Source organism: Lathyrus oleraceus, chromosome 3 (assembly GCF_024323335.1).
Source record: "Lathyrus oleraceus cultivar Zhongwan6 chromosome 3, CAAS_Psat_ZW6_1.0, whole genome shotgun sequence".
In the NCBI taxonomy this organism is placed as follows: Eukaryota; Viridiplantae; Streptophyta; class Magnoliopsida; order Fabales; family Fabaceae; genus Lathyrus; species Lathyrus oleraceus.
This window is the reverse complement of record NC_066581.1, coordinates 454,679,813-454,702,790: the sequence shown is the minus strand read 5'-3', so window position 1 is coordinate 454,702,790 and position 22,978 is coordinate 454,679,813. Positions and strand designations below refer to the sequence as shown.

Below are 22,978 nucleotides of genomic sequence, written 5' to 3'. Positions count from 1 at the left end.
TGCATTTTTCTACCTTTATAAACTGTAGTCCAATCCCCTATTAGAGGAATGTTTGATTCTGGCTGGGGTAACATATTGTTACTCCCCTTTCCACCACGGCAATAACCGTGGCCTCTTCCCCTATACGGGGTCATCATTTTTTCCCTGCAAAAATTCACGAGTTAAATAATCAGCAAGTGAATTATTTTCACCTTTAATGTGTTGAATGTCAAATTCAAACATAGATAATTGATATTGCCAGCTAGCAAAAATTTGCTTAGCAACAAGATTTTTAACATCTTTTTCAATATTTGATTTAGCTGAGCTACAATCAATTTTTAATAAAAATTTCTTATTAAGAAGATCATCTTGAAATTTTGAAATGCATTTTATAATAGAGAGCATTTCTTTTTTGATAGTAGAATATTTTGATTGGGCAGGATTCCATTTTCCAGAGGTAAATCTAACTAAAACTTCTTTTGATGTATCAGGTATAATTTGTTTAAGGATTCCTCCATAGCCTAAGTCGGAAGCATCTGTTTCAACAATTTTGAAATATTTTGGATTAGCAAGGGATAAACAAGGCAAACATTTAACTTTGTTTTTAATTCTTTGGACTGCCTGAGAATGTTTATCAGTCCAAGGGCCAGGATTCTTTTTAAGCCTAGCATGTAATATGGCAGTATCTTTTGCAAGATTTTCGTAATAATCTGCTATATAATTGAGACTACCAAGAAACCTTTGTAATTGTTTTTTATCTGTAATAATATTGGGAAATTTAGAAGCAAATTCAATACTTCTTTGTATAGGAATTATAGTTCCTTGGTCAATTTCATGACCTAAAAATCTAACTTTTGTTTGAAAAAGTTTCATCTTAGGAGCAGATATAACTAATCCATTATGTTTAACTAATCCTTTGAATATTTTTAAATGTTTAACATGTTGATCTATAGTTTTAGAAAAAACTAAGACATCATCAATATAAACAATTATAAATTCAATATAAGGATTAAAAATATCATTCATAATATTTTGAAATTCAGAAGGGGCATTTTTAAGACCAAAAGGAAGGACATTCCATTCATAATGTCTAAAAGGAACAGTAAAGGCTGTTTTATACTTATCAGATTCATTAATCTGAATTTGCCAATAACCAGATTTCATATTAAATTTAGAGAAGATTAAAGCATTGTTTAATCTATCTAAAAGATCTTTTTTTATTAGGAATAGTATATCTAATCCATTTTAACACTTTATTAAGAGGTTTGTAATTTATAACAAGTCTAGGGACCCCTCGTTCCCTTTCGGCAGCATTATTAACATAAAAAGTTGTGCAGCTCCAAGGAGATTTGGATTTTCTTATTAAATTTTTCTCTAAAAGAGATTCTATCTCCTTTTTGCATAAATCCAAATACTCATGATTCATTTGAGCATGCCTAGCTTTGGTGGGAATGTGACTTTCATTAAAGTCATCAAGATAAGGTAAAGAAATAACATGTTTATTTCTATCCCAAAAGGCATTAGGTAAATCATTGCAGATTTCATCTCTAAACTGTTGATCAATTAATTTAATTTGATTTTGAACTTCAGGTTTCTTAAGTTGAGAAGTAATATTTAATAAATCTACTTCTTCTTTAAGAAAACAATTTTCTTTTTCTTTTTTAAGAAGAATATCTTTAACTTCATTAATCATCCTAGTATGAGGATCAGTAATAAATTCAAAAGTAATTTTTTTGTTATTTATAATGGAGGTAATTCCCTTTTGATCAACATTAATTAGAGGCATAATTTTATGCAGAAAAGGAGTTCCTAATATGATTCTATGAGTTAAATTTTTTACAAGAATAAAATGAGTAGGTAAACAAATATCTTTGTAACAAATATAAGCATTAGACAACTTATAATTAACCGTGAGTTTATCTCCTCCAGCTTGGGGTAAGAGATTGTGTGGTTTTATCAAAGTATTTAGTGGGAATAATTCCTTCTTGAAGGCAATTTAAATCAGCGCCACTATCAATAAGGGCAACTTCATTTTCTAATATAAAATTTCTATTAATAACTAAAGTTATTCTAACAAACCACTTTTGAGAGGTCACTCTATCAAGGAGAGAAAGGAATTCATCACTAGGTGAAGGATTACTAGTTGAAGATATCTCTTCAACCTTGGAATTACTAGATTCTAACAAAGTGAGTCTTTGAGATAAACCATAGTTTTCTCTTTTAATCTGAGATATCTCATTCTTTAAGAGGTTTATTTCTCTATTTAAATCCATAATAGAAACAGGAGTTTCACGGATGTTAGACTGTCAAAATCTAGACAAAACCTCACTTAATTGGTAAGGTGCTTCTCAAACAAGAGAAGAGATCTTTCACAGCTTCTAGCCAATTACCTGACAAAACCTCACTAACTGAGTGTCTAGCAGATAGAGATCTTTCACAGCTTCTAGCCAATTACCTAGACCTTCTACTTCTCAAACAAGAGAAGAAATAGAGGTCGTTAAGAATATAAGACTTAGAGAAAATAGAATTCCCCAAGGAATTTATCAAAAACCTAATACTCCAAGGGTAGAATCACCTACTCCGTCAGACATGGATTTCCAGTTATAATGTTAGATTACTCCCCTGGTAGCAAGATGAGACAACTCATCAATGATGAGTTTCAACATGAGAGATATACTCAATTTAGAGAATGGTTTTAAAAAAAAAATTCAAAACCCGAATTAGCTCAATTTAAAGATGAGTACTACAGTCAAATGAACCTTGCGCAGGATTTCATTCCTTTTGTAAAATGGTTTGTTAATTATTTCATAAGTAAAAAACAAGAAGAAATTCTTATTTTACAAAGACCTTGGGAAAATATTAGAGGAGAAAAAATGGAAGCTCCTTTTCCCCCTGAACAAACGATAAGTTTGAGTCAAAATACTGAAGCTACCCCTTACCTTAACCTTCAGTTACAAAGAGTTGAACAAAATCAAGTTACTCTTAAGGAATTAAATTCCGTCATCAGGTCTCAAAAGTATACCAATGCTTATCTTGTTTGCTTAGGAGAACAATTTATCTCTATGGAAAAAGATCTATTATCCATAAAAAATCTTTTAGAAAAATAAATAGCACGTTAAGATATCATTATTGACCTCATAAATAAACCTAAGGACCAGATGTCCACATCCACTATTTCGGATGTTCCTATAGTTCAACCTCCTGTTTCCATAGAGGGATTTAAAATGGAAACCGAAGGTCAAGAATTTGTTCGTATTTTAGAACAAAAGTTAAAAGGTCTTAAGATCACATTTATGTCCCATGAAGATAATTCTGAGGATAATAACAAAAACCATATTGATAAATTATCTGATATGTTTGCTAATTTAGACATTAGTAACCTTGACATTAATAATACTAATAATATAAACCTTGTTTATGCTCCTAGGCCTATAGAAAAGTATTATTACAAGCGCCCCTCACCGCAAGATTTGCTCTTTGAGGAATCTGAACCATTCCAGAATTCTTATTCAAGAAAAGCCATTTATGAATGGAATGTTGACAGTCTTAATGACAAACAGATTATAGATACAATCCATAGGATGATCATGTATTCTACTGTTTGCAAGCAACATGGAAATTCAGATAGTTCAATAACATCCTTTATAACCACAGGATTTGTTGGCCAACTTAGAGGCTGGTGGGATCATTATCTCACCGAATCTCAGAAATTAGAAATTCTTAATCATAAGAAAATCATTAAGGTCGAGCCAGAAACCAGTAGAAGCGCTACTTTGGCTACGACTACCACGGGAGAAGAAGATGTAGTGTATATTCTGTGTCTCTCCATCTTACAGCATTTTGTAGGAACCAATGTCCCTATTGGAGAAAAAATCCAGACACTTCTCGAAAACCTTAGGTGCCCTTCTCTTACCCACTTTAGATGGTATAAGGATACTTTTCTTTCAAGAGTTTATCAATTAAATAATCCCAATTCTTTGCATTGAAAGCAAAATTTATTGATGGATTACCCCATTTCTTTTCTGAAAAGGTTAGACAATCTTTAAGACGGAAAAATGATGGGATAAATATAAATTATTCTGACCTTACTTATGGTCATATAATTAGCACTTGTGTTAATGAAGGATTAACTTTATGTAATGACATAAAGCTTAGAAATCAACTTAAAAAGCAAAAGCTTTCGGAGAAACACCAACTTGGCGAATTTTGCGAACAATTTGCTTTTGATCTTGGAAAATCTCCAGATAATAATAATAATAATAAAAAAGGAGATAGAATCTCTTTTAGAGAAAAATTTAATAAGAAAATCCAAATCTCCTTGGAGTTGCACAACTTTTTATGTTAATAATGCTGCCGAAAGGGAACGAGGGGTCCCTAGACTTGTTATAAATTACAAACCTCTTAATAAAGTGTTAAAATGGATTAGATATCCTATTCCTAATAAAAAAGATCTTTTAGATAGATTAAACAATGCTTTAATCTTCTCTAAATTTGATATGAAATCTGGTTATTGGCAAATTCAGATTAATGAATCTGATAAGTATAAAACAACCTTTACTGTTCCTTTTGGACATTATGAATGGAATGTCCTTCCTTTTGGTCTTAAAAATGCCCCTTCTGAATTTTAAAATATTATGAATGATATTTTTAATCCTTATACTGAATTTATAATTGTTTATATTGATGATGTCTTAGTTTTTTCTAAAACTATAGATCAACATGTTAAACATTTAAAAATATTCAAAAGATTAGTTAAACATAGTAGATTAGTTATATCTGCTCCTAAGATGAAACTTTTTCAAACAAAAGTTAGATTTTTAGGTCATGAAATTGACCAAGGAACTATAATTCCTATACAAAGAAGTATTGAATTTGCTTCTAAATTCCCCAATATTATTACAGATAAAAAAACAATTACAAAAGTTTCTTGGTAGTCTCAATTATATAGCGGATTATTATGAAAATCTTGCAAAGGATACTGTCATATTACATGCTAGGCTTAAAAAGAATCCTGGCCCTTTGACTGATAAACATTCTCAAGCAGTCTAAAGAATTAAAAACAAAGTTAAATGTTTGCCTTGTTTATCCCTTGCTAATCCAAAATATTTCAAAATTGTTAAAACAGATGCTTCCGACTTAGGCTATGGAGGAATCCTTAAACAAATTATACGTGATACATCAAAAGAAGTTTTAGTTAGATTTACCTCTGGAAAATGGAATCCTGCCCAATCAAAATATTCTACTATCAAAAAAGAAATGCTCTCTATTATAAAATGCATTTCAAAATTTCAAGATGATCTTCTTAATAAGAAATTTTTATTAAAAATTGATTGTAGCTCAGCTAAATCAATTATTGAAAAAGATGTTAAAAATCTTGTTGCTAAGCAAATTTTTGCTAACTGGCAATCTCAATTATCTATGTTTGAATTTGACATTCAACACATTAAAGGTGAAAATAATTCACTTGCTGATTATTTAACTCGTGAATTTTTGCAGGGAAAAAATGATGACCCCGTATAGGGGAAGAGGCCGCGGTTATGGCCGTGGTGGAAGGGGGAGTAACAATATGTTACCCCAGCCAGAATCAAACATTCCTCTAATAGGGGATTGGACTACAGTTTATAAAGGTAGAAAAATACAACAATTACCTGCATCTTCATCTAAAAGGGAAGATATTCCTTCCTCTTCCTCTAATAAAAGTACATCTTACAAAGAAATTGCGGTTAATAACCCACCTCAAGAACAATTGGATTATTTTGAAAATCCAGTAACTGAAAAAATCATGTATATTGATGAAGAAGAGATCAAAATCAATCCAAATGATGGATGGTCTATCAAAACTACATACCTCGAATCAAGAGGATATCTAGGCCTACATGGGAAATCTAGGCCTTACCTAGAAATTCTTCTAGCCATTAGCGAATCAGTAACATTTACTCACCATTATTAGAATAATAATCCTGAAAGTTTTATAAACTTCAGTAAATGTCACATTAATAAAATACTGCTGCATACTAATATATATATATATATATATATATATATATATATATATATATATATATATATATATATATATATATATATATATATATATATATATATATATATATATATATATATATATATATATATATATATATATATATATATATATATATATATATATATATATATATATATATATATATATATATATATATATATATATATATATATATATATATATATATATATATAGTCTTAACAATATTATATAATAACTGATTTACACGTAAAATGCATGTGAAATTTAATATATTTATTCCTATGATTCCTTTTTCTTCTCTCAAGCTTGTTAATGAAAAAAAAACTCCAATTAGTTTTATTCAGAACAGAAAAGAAAAAAATTCACATTTGACTCTGCAGCTAGAGTGAGACAACTGACAAAAGCGATGCCGGAGGAAACGACGTCGATTGATTACGCCATGGAGGCGGCTTCCGGGCCCCACTTTTCCGGCCTTCGACTCGACGGCGGCCGACTGTCATCTTCTTCTCCAACCTCTTCTCTCGCTCCCAATTCAACCCTAACCGCAGATTCTCTTCTCAATCAACCCTTCGTTATTGGTCACTCTCTCTTCTCTTTTCTCTCTCCATCGCTCTCGCTCTCTTTGAATTTGAATGGAATGAACAACGTACGGTGATGGTGCAGGTGTTTCCGGTGGAACTGCTTCTGGAAAGACCACCGTTTGTGATATGATCATTCAACAGCTTCACGATCATCGCGTAGTTCTTGTTAATCAGGTACCGTACTACATTATGCTAGATTCTTAATTCTTTCTCTTCGTTCAATCATACGATTTATTTTTATAATTTTTTAAACTGTACAGGATTCGTTTTATCGTGGGTTGAAACCGGACGAGTTGGAACGCGTTCATGAGTACAATTTTGATCACCCTGGTAATTAGTTTAATTGATTAATCAATCATTGTAGCTTACAGTTCAGAGTAAATTAGATACACTTTATTCCTCCAATGTGTGGGACTACGCTGATTAAGAAAGTGATAGGGAAAAGATGGAGAATGTAGAGAGAGAGAGAATAGAGAGTAGAGATAGGAAGGGAGAATTTCATTTATTCAATAATAGCATACATGGAATGGTTAGTTTCTAACTATTTATAACTGTCAAAAACAGTTATAACAACCCAAACTAACTAAATATAACTGTCTAAGCAGTTATAACTAATATATGCATCATATCCTGCCCCTTAAAATCTTCCTTGTCCTCAAGGAACAGCTGTCACATCAAAATAAGGAAACTGGAGTTTGAGTTTGTATAGCAACTCCCAAGTAGCCTCTTCCATAGCCTCTCCTTTCCACTGAATCAAAACCTCAGTAACCGCCCTATTGTGCCTCTGAATGGAGCGCCTCTTCAAAATCTTAAATGGTTCCTTAGGATCATCCAAACTGCCCCACTCCTCAGGAAGTGCAACCACGGGAATGTTCTCATCAGGACACGGTTTCAAAAGAGATACATGGAACGTAGGATGAATCCGCGAAGTAGATGGAAGAATCAAGGTGTATGCAACTTTTCCCACCCTATGCAGCACCTAATAAGGACCATAAAACCGAGGAGAAAGCTTTTCGGAAGCACGATATTGAGCAGAAGCTTGTCTATAGGGCTGTAACTTTAGGAAAACCCAATCTCCTTCCTTAAATTCCCGATCACTGCGATGTTTATCAGCCTGCCGCTTCATACGTGCTTGAGCCCGGTAATTTCTGGATCATTTCTTCCCTTACAATGAAGCTTCGATCGACCGCCTCGACCTTGGTACTTTGAGGACAATAAGGAAGATGCAGTGGTGGTGCTTGGCCATACACAATCTCATAAGGGGTAGCTTGAATAGCGGAATGGTAAGTGGTATTGTACCACCACTCAGCCAACGGTAACCAATTGACCCATTCCTTAGGCCGCTGCCATGTCATAGCCCGCAAGTAATGTTCTAAGCAACGGTTCAAGACTTCGCTTTGACCGTCCGATTGAGGATGATAAGCTGTCGTTAAGCTCTGTGAAATGCCTAACTGACCAAGAAAAGAACCCCAAAATTTACTCGTAAATAAGGGATCTCTGTCACTCACGATGTTGGCGGGTGCACCATGTAACTTGTAGATTTCAGCAATGAAAATTTCAGCTAATTTGGATGCAGTAAAAGGGTGAGCAATAGGGATAAAATGGGCATATTTGCTCAGCCTATCGATAACTACCCAAATCGTGTCTTTACCATGAGATTTAGGAAGCTTTTCAATGAAGTCCATGGCTATACTTTGCCACATTCCCTCTGGGACTGGCAGGGGCTGAAGTAAACCCGCAACAGCTCTCGGTTCATACTTGCATCGAAGGCAAGTCTCACATTGCTGGATGAACTTTGTGACATCCTTGGCAAGGCCTTTCCAATAAAACATGCTCTTTATCCTTGCTATAGAAGCCCTGATGCCTGAGTGGCCTCCTTGATGTGAAGAATGAAGCCATTGTAGAATCACTAGCCGCACTTGTCCATCATTAGGAATGACCAACTTCTGTTTTCTATACAGCAAATTGTCCAAAACAGAAAAATGGGGATGCAAGGCTGGATTAGAGAGAACTTGCAGCTTGAGGCCCTGTAAAGCGGAATCATGCTCATAGCTCTTAAGAAGAGAATCCCATAACTCAAAAGAAATAGAAGAAACAGTCAGTTGTAAAACTTCACCGTGAGAGGCTCTAGATAATGCATCTGCAGCCACATTATCCTTACCCTTCTTATACAGAATTTCATAAGAAAGACCCATGAGCTTAGTGACCCATCTATATTGGGCTGGAGTAGATAGACGTTGCTCCAATAAGTACTTCAAACTGTGCTGGTCAGTAAGGATAGTAAATGTGTTCAGGGAGAGGTATTGGTGCCACTTAGAGACTGCATGAACCAATGCCAATAATTCCCTGTCATAAACTGACAAAAACCTATTTTTAGGAGATAAAACCTTGCTAATAAAAGCCACAGGGTGCCTGTCCTGCATTAGCACATCACCAATTCCAGTGCTTGAAGCATCTGTTTCAACCACAAATGGCTTTTGCATATCAGGGATGGCCAACACCGGGGAATTACTCAAAGCATCTTTCAATGTAGTGAAGGCGGTGTGTGCCTCTTCGGGCCAATGGAAAGAATGCCGCTTGAGTAAATCAGTAAGAGGAGAGGCAATAATACTGTAACCTTTAATGAACCGCCTGTAGTAACCCGTCAATCCCAAAAATCCCCTCAATTGCTTAACTGTTTGAGGTGCCGGCCAAGCTCTCACAGCTTGAACTTTAATTGGATCAGTAGTGACTCCTGTAGGTGTAATGAAATGACCTAAGTATTCGATCCGTGTAGTGAAGAATGCACACTTTTCTTAACATAGAAAGTGTGAGCTTTGAGGATCTGAAACACTTGTCGGAGATGATCCACATGTGCCTCCAAAGATGGGCTGTACACTAATATATCATCAAAGAAAATAAGAACACACTTCCTCAATAATCCCGAAAAAATAGTGTTCATTGTGCCCTGAAAAGTAGCTGGTGCGTTGGACAATCCAAAAGGCATCACCACATATTCATACTGCCCCCCATGCGTTTGAAAAGCTGTCTTAGGTACGTCCTCACTTTTCATCCTTATTTGGTGATATCCAGCCCTAAGATCCAGTTTCGAAAACACCACTGCACCACCTAATTCATCCAATAAATCCTCCACCAAGGGAATTGGAAATTTAGCCTTCACCGTCATTTCATTCAACCTCCTATAATCCACACACATTCGCCAACTCCCATCTTTCTTTTTGACTAACACAACTGGAGAAGCAAAAGGGGAAGAACTTGGTTGAATTACTCCGGAATCCAAGAGCTCCCTAACCATACCATCAATGATATCCTTCTGAGCTGGTGGATATCTATAAGGTCTTAAACTAACTGGGTTAGAACCCTCCTTTAGCACAATTTGATGATCATGAATACCCCTAAAGGGTGGCAGCTCAGTAGGTGTTTCAAAGACCTCCTGGAACTCCTGTAAAACAGATTCTCTATGCGCCGTCATCACCGGATCCTCTAGCTCCTTAGTGGTCACAGAACAACACACTGCCTCTGCTGAACAAGGTAGTAGCTGTAGCATGTAACAGAAGCTATCTTCCACCACTAATTGATGCAATTTAGAAGCAGAAACCACCTTACTTTTATTTTCTTTAACAGCCTGCAACTTCACATTCATACCATTCATAGAGAATTCCATAGCCATATTGGTGAAATCCCATTGTATGACACCCCATTGCCTTAACCATTGCATGCCCAATATAACATCACAACTAGACAATGGTATAGCAATAGCGTCAGTAAGAAAGTCATACCCTTGAAGCTTTAACCTGATGCCTTCACACCGTCCTGCACCATGTATAAGCCCGCCATCAGCTACAGTTATCCGCAAGGGATGCATCGGTTGTAGAATATTAAGCCCCTCCTTACATAATTTCTGGCTAATGAAATTATGAGTGCTGCCAGTGTCTATGAGTACATGAACTCTCTTTTTGCCCAGCCAGCCAATCAATCTCATCATAGGATGAGAAGAGTCTCCCTGAATGACATTAAGAGAAACAGTAGGATCAACACTTTGAATAGGCTCATTAGACACTTCCTCAGAAACAGAATCAACTTCAATTGAGTCTAATTGATTTTCCTCCCCAACCTCCATAAGGAAAACTTGCATTTTTTTTTCCTCTGGGGATAATCATGTCCAGGAAAGAATTTGTCATGACAGAAAAAACACAAGTTTTGAGCCCTATGTTCATCCATTTCTTTAGGGGAAAGTTTCTTCTGAAACGTATATGCCGGCTTTCCCAAAATGCTCTTTTGAGAACCTTCGACAATCCCTTTCTTCTCCTGAGGCATCACTTTCTTGTCAAAGGTGTTAGAAACTGTATTCTTCTTCTCACTCCAAGAACTTTGGGTTCGATTTGCCGGCACCAACCGTTTCTGCAACAAATCCAAGCTTCGTTCTTGCAACTTTGCAATACGAGTAGCTTCCAACACCGTACGCGGGGCGAACATCTTCACACCATTACACAATTCCTGTTGAAGGCCTCCCAAATAGCACTGGAGCTTTTGAGATTCTGTCAACGATGTTCTACCCACCAGATTGTCGAACGATTCCTGATATGCTTCCAGCGAACCAGTTTGCACCAATTTCTTGAGTTCTTCCATAGGTGAATCGAACTCGAGGCTAAATCGCATCTCCAATGCCTCGGTGAAATTCGGCCATGTCAATCGGCCATTCGATCCCTGTTCTAGACTTTGGAACCAACGAAAAGAGTTATCATCAAGAGCGATACTCGCAACCGAGACCTTGTCCCCTTCTTGCGTTCCATCCAACGAAAAAAAACATTCGCATTTCGCGATCCAAGATTCCACATCGTCTCGAGTGAATTTTGGAAAATCCAGACGCGTTAATCGCGTTGCTGGTCGAGTTGCACCGTCGCCGGCGCCGCCATGGCGACGCGCCGCCGTTAACTCCGACATCTGCAATCCAATTCCGCGCATGGCTTCTTGCACATTGGTGAATTGAGTTTTGAAACGATTCTCCAATTCACGAATTTGCCTCGTGATACATGGCTCCACTGTCGCCATGATGCGTTCCTCCGCCTCACGAATGGCATTCTGCAGTCGCGTCGCTTCTGCCATGAATGGTGTGGCCGAGGTCGACAGGCTCTAGATGGGAAGGGAGAATTTCATTTATTCAATAATAGCAAGAGAGTAGAGATAGGAAAGGAGAATTTCATTTATTCAATAATAGCATACATGGAATGGTTAGTTTCTAACTATTTATAACTGTCAAAAACAGTTATAACAACCCAAACTAACTAAATATAACTGTCTAAGCAGTTATAACTAATATATGCATCAAAAAGTTTGTTGGAGTACTAATTTTGTTGACTATTTATATAATTTTACATGTGTATCTTCAAAAGAGAGAGTTATTTAATGTTCATGTAAGAGTATTTAATGCAGATTATAGAAAAAAATATAATATAGTTAGGGTCTATGTGTAAAGAAATGATTGATGCACCATGAAATGTGAAGAGCATCTTATAAAAACGGATAAAGAAAAAACTCGAGGTCTTATAATTAGGAAGAGGTAGTAAAAAAAGAGAAATAAAATTATCTGAATGTCTTTTATTAGTCGGTTTGGCTTTTGTATGTGTCTTTTATCAATTAATTTGGTGTAACTTGTAAGGGGTGAAGAAGTGATTTACTCTACTTAGAGAGTAGAGAAGCCTCCTAAGAAGAAGATACAAAGAAAAGACTAATTTCTCATTCCATAATCAATGCTTTAGTCAATACAAACTTATATATAAATATTTCTTAACAAAATTTGTAACAAGAAATAACAAAATGCTAACAAACTTATTCTGAATTGTAGATTAGTCCCCACTTTATCTCACCAAATGGATTTTCTATAGTTGTGAGCCTCCAAATCATAACATTTGGTTATCATATGCGATATTAGTTAGTTAGGTCTATGAAATTGCTAACTGACACACTCAGAAATGTTTTTGTAATTCCAATACATTTTGGAACTATACTGACACCGTCTCACATGTCTAAGGACCAAAATAACGGTTTACTCTAGAGTTTACAATACATACATTGTGGGTGTAAATCAATTTTAGTCCATTAGTTTGCCATGCCATCCTATTCTTATATAAACTTGTTTTGAAATTGATTGTATGAAGTAGCAAAGTAGTGATTGTTTATTGGATGGCGGTGCAAAACTAATGTACGCAAACAATCCTTTGAATGAGGCTCCTTTGTGTTTGTTTGTTGCAGATGCTTTCGACACAGAGCAACTGTTAGAGTGTATGAAGCAGCTCATCAGTGGCCAAAGAGTTAAAATTCCCATTTACGACTTCAAGAAGCACCAACGCTCTTCTGATAGTTTTCGTCAGGTATACAGTGTGGATTATGTATCTCTGTCTATATTGACATTGCCAGTTTTAGGTCACCTATTATTTTTATTATTAACTAAACAAGTAAAAGCGTGTGTATAAGAATAAGTGTCTTTAGATGGTAAGACGGGACCAAAGTTTTAAATATATGTTGCGATAACATTTGTGTCATAGTACTTGATATTTGGAGAATCGTGGTCAAATGTGATTCAGTCTCATTCGCGGTCGTGTTAGTTTTCCATGGACAAAGCCAAGCTTTAGCATGAAAATAAAAAATCCTTCTCGCTGAAAGGGCTGGTGAGAAATTCAAACACAATGGTCGTTGTTTCCTGTTTAGAATTACTTCATCGTATCACACACAGAGGACAGAACTTAATTGGTTTGATGAATCATACACTTTGTAAGCATTTCATGTTGCACCTAATGAAATCTCTGTCCTATGAGCAATGAAACATATCATTTGGTTTCTGTTTGATTCCTGGATACTTGATATGGCACAAATACTATATGACATGAGTATGGGGATACCGTAAGTTCTTAAAAATCAAAGATACGATACAACCTAGATACGTTATCACAGATTTCTGATTTATGATAAATATAAATATTTTACTTAAATGCATCATATTTGCAAAGATGCTTTGAAGTTTTTAATTTACATATAGCTTTTATGTAGGCATATGTAGATGATGACAACAATTTACCTAAAGATACATGTGATTGTAACAAAAAAGAAAAGTCACGTGTATTTTATCTGTCTATAGCTAAAATTATTATTTTCCTTGTAAACATGTCACATGTATTTTCTCCAGAGTTGTCAATTCCAGATAGCGGAGAGGCCGATCCCAAAAATGGGATATCGGGACAGCGCATTGCAGGATAACCGCTATTTGACTATTGTTTAGACTAATTATATGAATAATCTATAAAACATATATTTAATGTAAAACCAAACAAATAAAAGAGGAAGAAGAGGAATAGAGTTATTAAATGACTGTTACTTAAAAAACAGAGGTAAAATCAAACCAGATTTATTTATTTTAAGGATACATCTGGGTTTTTGCGTTCAAAACAGTTCAAACCCGCTCGGATCGGGAAGCGCTACCGCTAAGCATCAAATAGCGGAGGATCACCGCTCCGGGCCGCTATCGATAACTCTGATTTTTTTCCTAACCAATGTCCAGTCTTACAAAATATATCACTAGTTCAGTAGTCCTATTTAAATTAAGGCTTGACTCTATTCAATTGCTTATTGTATACTGTCTAAAACTAATTGTATCATTTTCATCTCTCTCATTGTCATCATTTAAAAAAGCATAGCTTCTAAGTTTAATTCACCTAGAGACAACTCCATCAATTCAAGAAGTTGGTCCTCACGGTCTTCAAATAGATCATTACATCTTTACTAGTGTGCCACAACCACGTCTATCCTTTCTTATATGATATCATTAAAGAATGAATTCTACACAAAATGAAGAACAAAATTGTACAAAAAGCTATAGATATTCCTAAAGTGTCAGAAACCGCATCTCAAATGTATCGGTCAATATGTATCTAGGTATCATATCGGACCAATATGAGTATGACACTGATACTTAAGCAATTTTGAAGTAGATGGGCTTCATATGTGCTGTTAACATTTTACTTTTCCTATTTGAAGGTTTTTCTGGTTATTTATGAATGGTAATTGACATTTGTAGTCTATGCTCAGGTTAATGCATCCGATGTCATTATATTGGAGGGAATTCTTGTATTCCATGATCAAGGTGTCCGTGATCTGATGAATATGAAGATCTTTGTTGACACAGGTTTGATACAATTTTATTTTCATGCCAACCCTCTCCAGTGATGTGTCATTTCATGTGTAAATATTCGTATAGTCTACAAATACTGCAGAGTGTGTGAGATAAGATTAAGAAGTCTTGAGTTGTTCCCCTCCCCTTACTGTATGCCACATCAGCATAATTAAGCAAAAGTTAGTTATGACAGTGTAGAATAAGGCACCCTGGGTGTTGGATTAGGCTTGCTAGCTATAACTACCCGTGTTCAGTTATGGCTGAATCAATTAGTCACTGTAACAGATTTCACTGAGTATGAATCACTTTTTCTGTGAATTTTCTCTCATCCTACCGAGTGCTATGATTGCTAATTATTTGGGACCATTTTCTGTCTATTTCATCTACATTTTTGTGTTGCATTCATGTAGGTACTTGGTAAAATTAACTACTTGAAAACATATATGAATCGTTTGTTAAGAATGTGAAAATATAAACTCCTAGAAACAGCAAATGCACAACAAAATTGATGTAGAACTGAAGCCGTGGATGAACCATGGGGACACCAATTATTATCTTAGTTTTTTAGAATATTTGAAAAATTAAATGAGTAGTGTAACATGGATTATATTTTTAACTGTATAGGATTTAAAATTTTCTAACCAAAACCAATAGGCATTCCACTGATATATTATTAAGATCTATACTACCTTCTCACAAGTAACTTTATTTTGTGAACTGCAACTTCTCTGATATATGGTCAGTGACATGATTTGAGGGTTTAGTAAACTCATTTCTCTATATGTTCCCTAAATTCACGGTTCACCTCCCTTTCATTTCTGTCATTTTGGGGTAAATTCTTTTATCAGCTACTGGTCCTTGATTGAAGACCACTTCACAAGAGGTAGCTATTATTTTATTTTATGCAGTGTTGGAAGCTACCCTACCCTTCCTCTCTTTGTTTAATAATATATTTGGTTATTAATTGCATACAGATGCTGATGTGAGGCTTGCTCGTAGAATTAGACGTGACACAGTGGAAAGGGGCAGAGACATAAACTCCGTTCTTGAAATGGTAAGTCCAGTAGTTTAATCAGGAGTCGCAGTTTTACAACAGTTAGGCTAATATTTATAACTCTTCCATACAATTTTTTTTTTTTTAAGAAAGCTTGACATGTAAAAAATACAGACAGAATTTTATATTGTTTATTCTTTATGAGATGTGATCAATCACACTGCATGGTTATTCCTAACTGCCTTAATGTTGGCTTTTGTAGTATGCAAAGTTTGTTAAGCCTGCTTTTGATGACTTCGTTCTACCATCAAAGAAATATGCCGATGTGATCATTCCTCGTGGAGGTGATAATCATGTTGCCATTGATTTGATTGTGCAACACCTCCGTACAAAGCTTGGTCAACATGATCTATGCAAAATATATCCAAACGTGTATGTTATTCAATCTACATTCCAGGTATCTTTGAACATAATTTGCCAATTTCTTTTTCCATTTTAACTAATTGAAAATTTGTAGAAGATCCTGCGTTTTGCTTCTCACCCAAACATATTGGAATACCTTGGATTTTAATTTCAATTTAAGAAAAGGACATGTTCTGTTATGATTTATGACAAAAAAGAGTTAGTATTTTTCATAATACATGCAGATTGGTTGGTTTTTATGGTTAAGGTTGTCAAGTCAGTTTAGTCTTTAGTTCCTAAATATTGAATAAACAGTCATAAGTTATAGGTGCTTACAGAGAAGTGAGATGAAACAACTTCTGAGAGAGTTGAAGTGCATAGGCTAGTCTCAATTTATATAAAAAAATTATTCGTTAAAAGAATCATAGGCTCTATTTGGATTGTTTTATTTGAGCTTATCTATTGGCATAAACACTTATGACAAACTTATTTCCTAAGTTGTTTTCAACTTATTTCTATAAGCTCTCCAGGACAACGTGTAAAAACAGCTTATGGATTATGCAAAAACAGTTTGACTATCTTGTAAAATAAACAGTTTGATTTTATTTTATCTTGTGTCATAGTTTTCATAAGCACTTATATGATAAGCGCTTATATTATACACATTTTAAATTTTCTTTTCCTATAAGTTCTATTGGAAAGGTTTACCCAATTTGACTCTTCATGTTTAATTTGGACATACACTCAAGATTTTTATTGGTTATGGTTATATATTTCAGATAAGGGGGATGCATACATTGATTCGTGACACAGAAATATCAAAGCATGATTTTGTATTTTATTCTGATCGACTTATACGCCTGGTACTGTATGCTTTATTGCTCTGATGAACATTTTTACTTAATGGGGTTTTAGTACTTACATATATAATATAACTACCTTTGCTGATTTTGGTCATCAGGTTGTTGAGCATGGTCTAGGTCATCTTCCTTTTACCGAAAAGCAAGTTGTTACTCCAACAGGCAGTCATCTCTCCTTGTACTCATTTCTTGCAGTTTTTCACTTTTTATGTTTATATCATCCTCTCTTGTGTGGGGACAATATTTGTGCTTTGTGAACTGGAACGTGTATGGCTAAGAAGCAATAGGACACAAAGTGATTCATGTTGACACCATTAATTAACTGAAATGAGGCTTATATTACAGGATCTGTCTATACTGGTGTTGATTTCTGCAAGAAATTATGTGGTGTTTCAATTATTCGAAGGTGAGCTAAACTCTGAACTAGGTATTAATTTCCGCAGGTCCAGTCCAAATGATAGGTTGCTCCCATAAATGCAACGGTGCAACTAATAAAATTAGTTCCTTTGTTGCACTCTCAGATGCTTGCTTTGGATGTGCTTATCATCTAGAATATTGAATCCTTGTACTAAAACTTATTCACTTTTGCATTCTATCTTAGGCTGTTTCCAGTTGGCTGAAATTTTTTCGTTGTCCTTTTATTATAGTGGTGAAAGCATGGAAAATGCACTTCGTGCATGTTGTAAAGGCATTAAAATTGGAAAAATCCTGATTCACCGGGATGGAGACAATGGAAAACAGGTAGGTAAATTATTTGGAATCCATGAAGTTGACTAGGGCAGCTCTCATCTATATGTTTGCTATGGTAGTTTGTATTTAATGGTAATACTTCTCTGAGCAGCTTATCTATGAGAAGCTTCCCAAGGATATCTCAGAACGGCATGTCTTGCTTCTTGACCCTGTCCTTGCTACAGGTGAAATGTCCTTCCACTATTAATTGTTCCACTTAATCTTACTGTGTCATATTATGAAAGGCTTTATTTGCTTAACTCTTGATAGAAGTGGTAATCATTGAGATAAGAAGAGAGTAGAGAGAGTTAACAGAATTTTAGAAATTTCCAATATGATCAATCCTATTACAGTAGGAATATTTATAGAGCAGTCTTAAGCAACTAACTCTCAACAGAATTCAGTTAGTTGTAACTTGTAACCAATCTCTAACTGAATTCTGTTAGGAACAATCCATTTGAAAGGGAATTGGGCCAAGGCCCAATTCCTAATACAAGTGAAAGCCCAATCTATATTCCTATTAGTCCTCCATCAAACTCAGGGTGGTTGATCAAGTGGGCATCTGTCAATTATTTATAGTTTGTTCCCTTTAGTGTTACAAACTTATTTGTGGACAAGGGCTTGGTAAGTACATTAGCAGCAGTAATGTGTGACACTACCAAGCTCTTATTAATCACTTTCTGACAAAAAAGATGTCCACTCCATATGTTTTGTCCTGGAATGTTGTACAGGATTGTGTGCAAGAGACATCGCACTTAGATTACAACAACAACAACCAAACCTTATCCCACTAAGTGGGGTCGGCTACATAGATCAAACATTGCACTTAGATTATCACAAAATTCGGGGGATTTGATGCTTGACTTTGAGTTCCTGTAGCAGTGATTGTGTTAGACTCTTGAGTTCCTGTAACAGTGATTGTGTTAGACTCTTGAGTTTTAGAACTGATATTAAATTATTAGGAGAGTTAGTGGGTAATTATTAGAATTATCATATTATTAATTAAGAGTGTTTAGGTTTAAAATAAATAAGGGAAGACATTAAGGGAGTTGATCAACTTGGAATTGAATAGGAAAAGGGGCCATTTTGGCATTGGGAGGTGCAGACCCTCGAAGTTCTGCGATACTATTTTGTAATTCAAAGGGGTTTTCCCTATATTTGTTTATATATCAGTTGGTTTCTATCAACTGGTATCATAGCACTTTTGATCCGAGAGAGGAAATATAAAAAAAACAGAGAAAAAATGGAGTTGTCATCAAGAATGGAAGGAATGTTTGACCTTGTTGATGAAGTGTTGAAAGAAATTAGAGATTGGAGAGGAGAACTCAAAGAGTTACGATTAGAAATACCAATCTTTGAAGGAAGGGATGTTGTTGGATGGATGATCAAGGTTGAAAAATATTTTGATGCAGGAGGTGTATGTAAAGAAGAAGATCAAATACCAAAAGTTGCGCAATGGATGAGTGGTAAAGCCGTCACATGGTACCAATTATGGATTTCGGTCAATCTAAGTTCCACTTGGGGAAATTTTAAAGATGCAATTCTCAAGAAATTTGGGTCAGAAATTGATTCAATAGATATTGAAGAATTAAGTGAGAGACCCCCGGAATGGTTAGACCAACAACCTCCATTGTCAAAATCACCCAACATCAGCATGGCAGTGTTTACTGATATTCCTAAAATAAGGTCTAGGAACGAGAACGTTCTACTGCCGGTATTGCCGTTGCCTCAACAGCCGTTCACTAGAGGGCCGCTGACAGCAAGCAAATTTGATCCAGGAGAAATTCTTCATGTTTGATGTACTACTCAATCGTTTTGTTTGAAGTTATGGGATCCGGGAGGATATATTTTTCTACTGTGTATTTCTTTCACCTTGAGGACAAGGTGAATCTTTATGGGGGAGTATTGTTAGACTCTTGAGTTTTATATTAAATTATTAGGAGTTAGTGGGTAATTATTAGAATTATCATATTATTAATTAAAAGTGTTTAGGTTTAAAATTGTTAAGAGTCCCACATCAGACAATATATGGCCTGAACATGTGTTTATAAATGGGGGCAATCCTCACTCTACCAACCGGTTTTGTAGGGTTGAGTTAGGCCCAACCACACATTCTTAACATGTGTGTTTATAAATGGGGGCAGTCCTCACTCTACCAACCAGTTTTGTAGGATTGAGTTAGGTCCAACCATATGTCTTAACATGGTATCAGAGCCTCGTTTAAGATCCGGTGGACCACCCACCATTTATTTCCACGCTTCAGATGTCCAGTCTTGGGCGTGAGAGGGTGTGTTAAGAGTCCCACATTGGACAATATATGGCCTGAACATGTGTTTATAAATGGGGGCAGTCCTCACTCTACCAACCGGTTTTGTAGGGTTGAGTTAGGTCCAACCACATGATGTCTTAACAAAAATAAATAGGGGGAGACATTAAGGGAGTTGATCAACTTGGAATTGAATAAGAAAAGGGGCCATTTTGGCATTGGGAGGTGCAGACCCTCGAAGTTCTGTGATACTATTTTGTAATTCAAAGGGGTTCTCCCTATATTCCTTTATATATCAGTTGGTTTCTATCAGATTGAAGCCATAGGATTTCTGCATTTGCATAAGTTAGGCTTCTATATTCTGCCTCGACACTAGATCAGGCAACCAGTGTCTGCTTTTTGGCCCACCAAGGCACAAGATCAGGTCCTATGCACCAGAAGTGGATCTCCTGTCATCTGGGTTAGAAGCCCAGTCAGCATCACAAAAATCCTGTGATGGTGATAGGTAATAGAAGATTAGTTGGTGCAAGTAGAAGGCCATGATTGGTTGTGCCTTGAAGACACCTTAGGATCCTTTTAACAACTTTCTAATGTTCTTCTAGGGGATTAGAAATAAATTGGCAGACCTTATTTATGGCATACGAGATTTCAGGTCTAGTCACTGTGGCATACTGAAAGCCACCAACAATTGACCTGAAACTAATGGGATCAGTAACTTGTGCAGAACCAACTTTTGACAATTTTGTGCTTGAGGCCAGAGGTGATACAATACAGTTGGCAATGGCCATGTTGGTCTTATTTAGGTGATCCCTAATGTACTTGCTCTGAGATAGCAGCAATGACCCATTGGAGAGATGATGAACTTCAATGCTAAGAAAGTAGTCCAGCCTTTGGGGATAGGTGAGTAACCAAGGAATATACATTCCTCAGAGTGCATTGCTGGTTTATGAGAGTTATAAGGTCTTAGGTGGGGAAAGCAAGCATAACCAAAGGCTTTATGAAATTTATAGTCAGGAAATTGAAAATTCAAAAGGAAGAAAGGAGAGGAGTTGACTAGTGAGGGAGAGGGTAGTCTATTGATAAATGATAAGTTAGTAGCCAGCCTGCCGTCGGGATAAAAGCAACAGCTTACCGTTTTGTTGTTTGCTTTAAAAGAGCAACATTTTAATTATATAAAATACTATTTTCTAGTCAGTTGGTTATGTGAGAGGAGGTGGTAAAAATATAATTCGATTTATTTGTCAATTGTATTAGCTAGCTAGATACCACATAATCGGTAAGAGCTGAAAGCAGTGACTGATGATTTGTCTGAATCATGATCAACTTATGGTTTACTGAATCCATTTTTTCTGCACTGTTGATGATTAAATAATTATAATTAATATCAATAATTTTACTGCAGGTAACTCAGCCAACCAAGCAATTGAATTACTCATTCAAAAAGGAGTGCCAGAATCCCACATTATATTTCTGAATCTCATTTCTGTGAGTTTATTTGAATGCTTTTCTTTACAAATACAATCATGGTTATTTGATTAGAATTTCCCTCTATTAACATGCTATGATTGTGTGAATCTTTGTGATTTCAGGCTCCTGAGGGAATCCACTGTGTGTGTAAAAGGTTCCCATCGTTGAAAATTGTCACATCTGAGATTGATGTTGCATTAAATGAAGAGTTCCGTGTTATCCCAGGATTGGGTGAATTTGGTGATCGCTACTTTGGCACCGATGATTGATCCTGCAGCGTGTCGAATGGTGGATACATCTTTTAGTCAACAAATGTCTTGGCTGCATTGTATTGAAATATTGAAGATTTAGCAAATGGCTGCTATGTGATTAGAATAATATGAATGCAAACTCATTCTTTGGCTGATATGCATGATTGGTTTTCAGCTTATTGAATGTAGAGATAAATTCTAGCTAGATGATGATGATGCTATCATACAGAAGTTCTGAGTAGACAACTCTATCTAGTTCAGCCAAGGTTATTTGGAAAAATATTGGATAGGTGCCAAACTCAAACTATATCAAGTGCTGATCACTATGCAAACTTGGTATTATTCCACTAATTTTATCATATATATGGATATTACTTTTCAAATACAATTAGTTTATGTTTTATTGCCAGCAGTAGGGGTGGCAGCAGTACCTTTTATTCTGACGAAACTAGGAAGGTACTTGTCCACTCACATCACTCACTTCTAATTTTTATGCAATTTGAAACAAACTTGAATATGATTAGAAAAAGAAAGAAAGAGAGAGAAGTACTACAGTGAAACCAATTCAATATCTAACCAACACTTATGTGTATTTTCCAATCCAATCAGCAGCAACAGTGACAGTAACAGTAAGTACCCCATTTGCTTGGATAAACCTTTGATCTCGTGGCTGAAATCATAATGAAAAGTTACCCTAGCTCAATCCAAAAACAAAAATGTCACAGAAAAAAAATAGGATCAGTATTATTTCTGTCTTGCAATGAATCATGAAAGGAAACTCAATTCCCAGAAAAATAGTTCTTACTTTGAACTCTAAATCTTAACCTCGTGAAACTACTAGTGATAGAATTTCTTTAAAAAAACGTGATTGAGGTCCGGTGGCAATATCAGTGCTGTTGTTCGTTCTTTTGCTGAAAAAGATATAGCAATTCGTGCAAAGACATAGCAGTTCTCAAAAAGTTAATTTTTCTTAATCCATCTTATGTATTATTAGAATTACATAAAAATATAAAAATGTTTTTAGATTTCAAAGATGCATCTTCGGACGCACCTTAAATCAATAGAATTCAGATTTAATATAAAAAAAATTATAGAGATACATCTTCGTGTATATTACGGGGATACATGTTTGAACGCTAATTGTTCTAAAACGCGCCATAACCCTTTCTCCTTCCCCACTTCTAAAAAAACAACTCTAAACCTTTTCCAAACTTTCTCAACTCACATTTTCTCAAAATCAATCAACCAGGTTCA

At 35.5% G+C, this 22,978-nt stretch overlaps 1 protein-coding gene across 1 annotated transcript; it reads left to right on the top strand.

The window, feature by feature from the left end:
- The first annotated feature begins 6,267 nt into the window (after nt 1-6,267).
- LOC127128143 (uridine/cytidine kinase UKL1, chloroplastic) lies at nt 6,268-22,112 on the top strand. The gene is made up of 14 exons (XM_051057388.1): nt 6,268-6,585; nt 6,671-6,762; nt 6,849-6,918; nt 12,841-12,959; nt 14,671-14,767; nt 15,730-15,809; nt 16,012-16,206; nt 16,931-17,014; nt 17,113-17,173; nt 17,357-17,417; nt 17,659-17,752; nt 17,853-17,925; nt 21,409-21,491; nt 21,596-22,112. The coding sequence occupies exons 1-14, from the start codon at nt 6,414-6,416 to the stop codon at nt 21,740-21,742; spliced, it is 1,428 nt and encodes a 475-aa protein (XP_050913345.1). The 5' UTR covers nt 6,268-6,413; the 3' UTR covers nt 21,743-22,112.
- Nucleotides 22,113-22,978: the final 866 nt, after the last annotated feature.

Bases quoted from the DNA above. Each gene is read 5' to 3' on its own strand.
- LOC127128143 (XM_051057388.1), top strand. From the start codon at position 6,414: ATGCCGGAGGAAACGACGTCGATTGATTACGCCATGGAGGCGGCTTCC. The intron at 6,919-12,840 runs GTAATTAGTTTA...TGTTTGTTGCAG, and splicing joins GTACAATTTTGATCACCCTG to ATGCTTTCGACACAGAGCAA. The intron at 17,174-17,356 runs GCAGTCATCTCT...CTTATATTACAG, and splicing joins GCAAGTTGTTACTCCAACAG to GATCTGTCTATACTGGTGTT.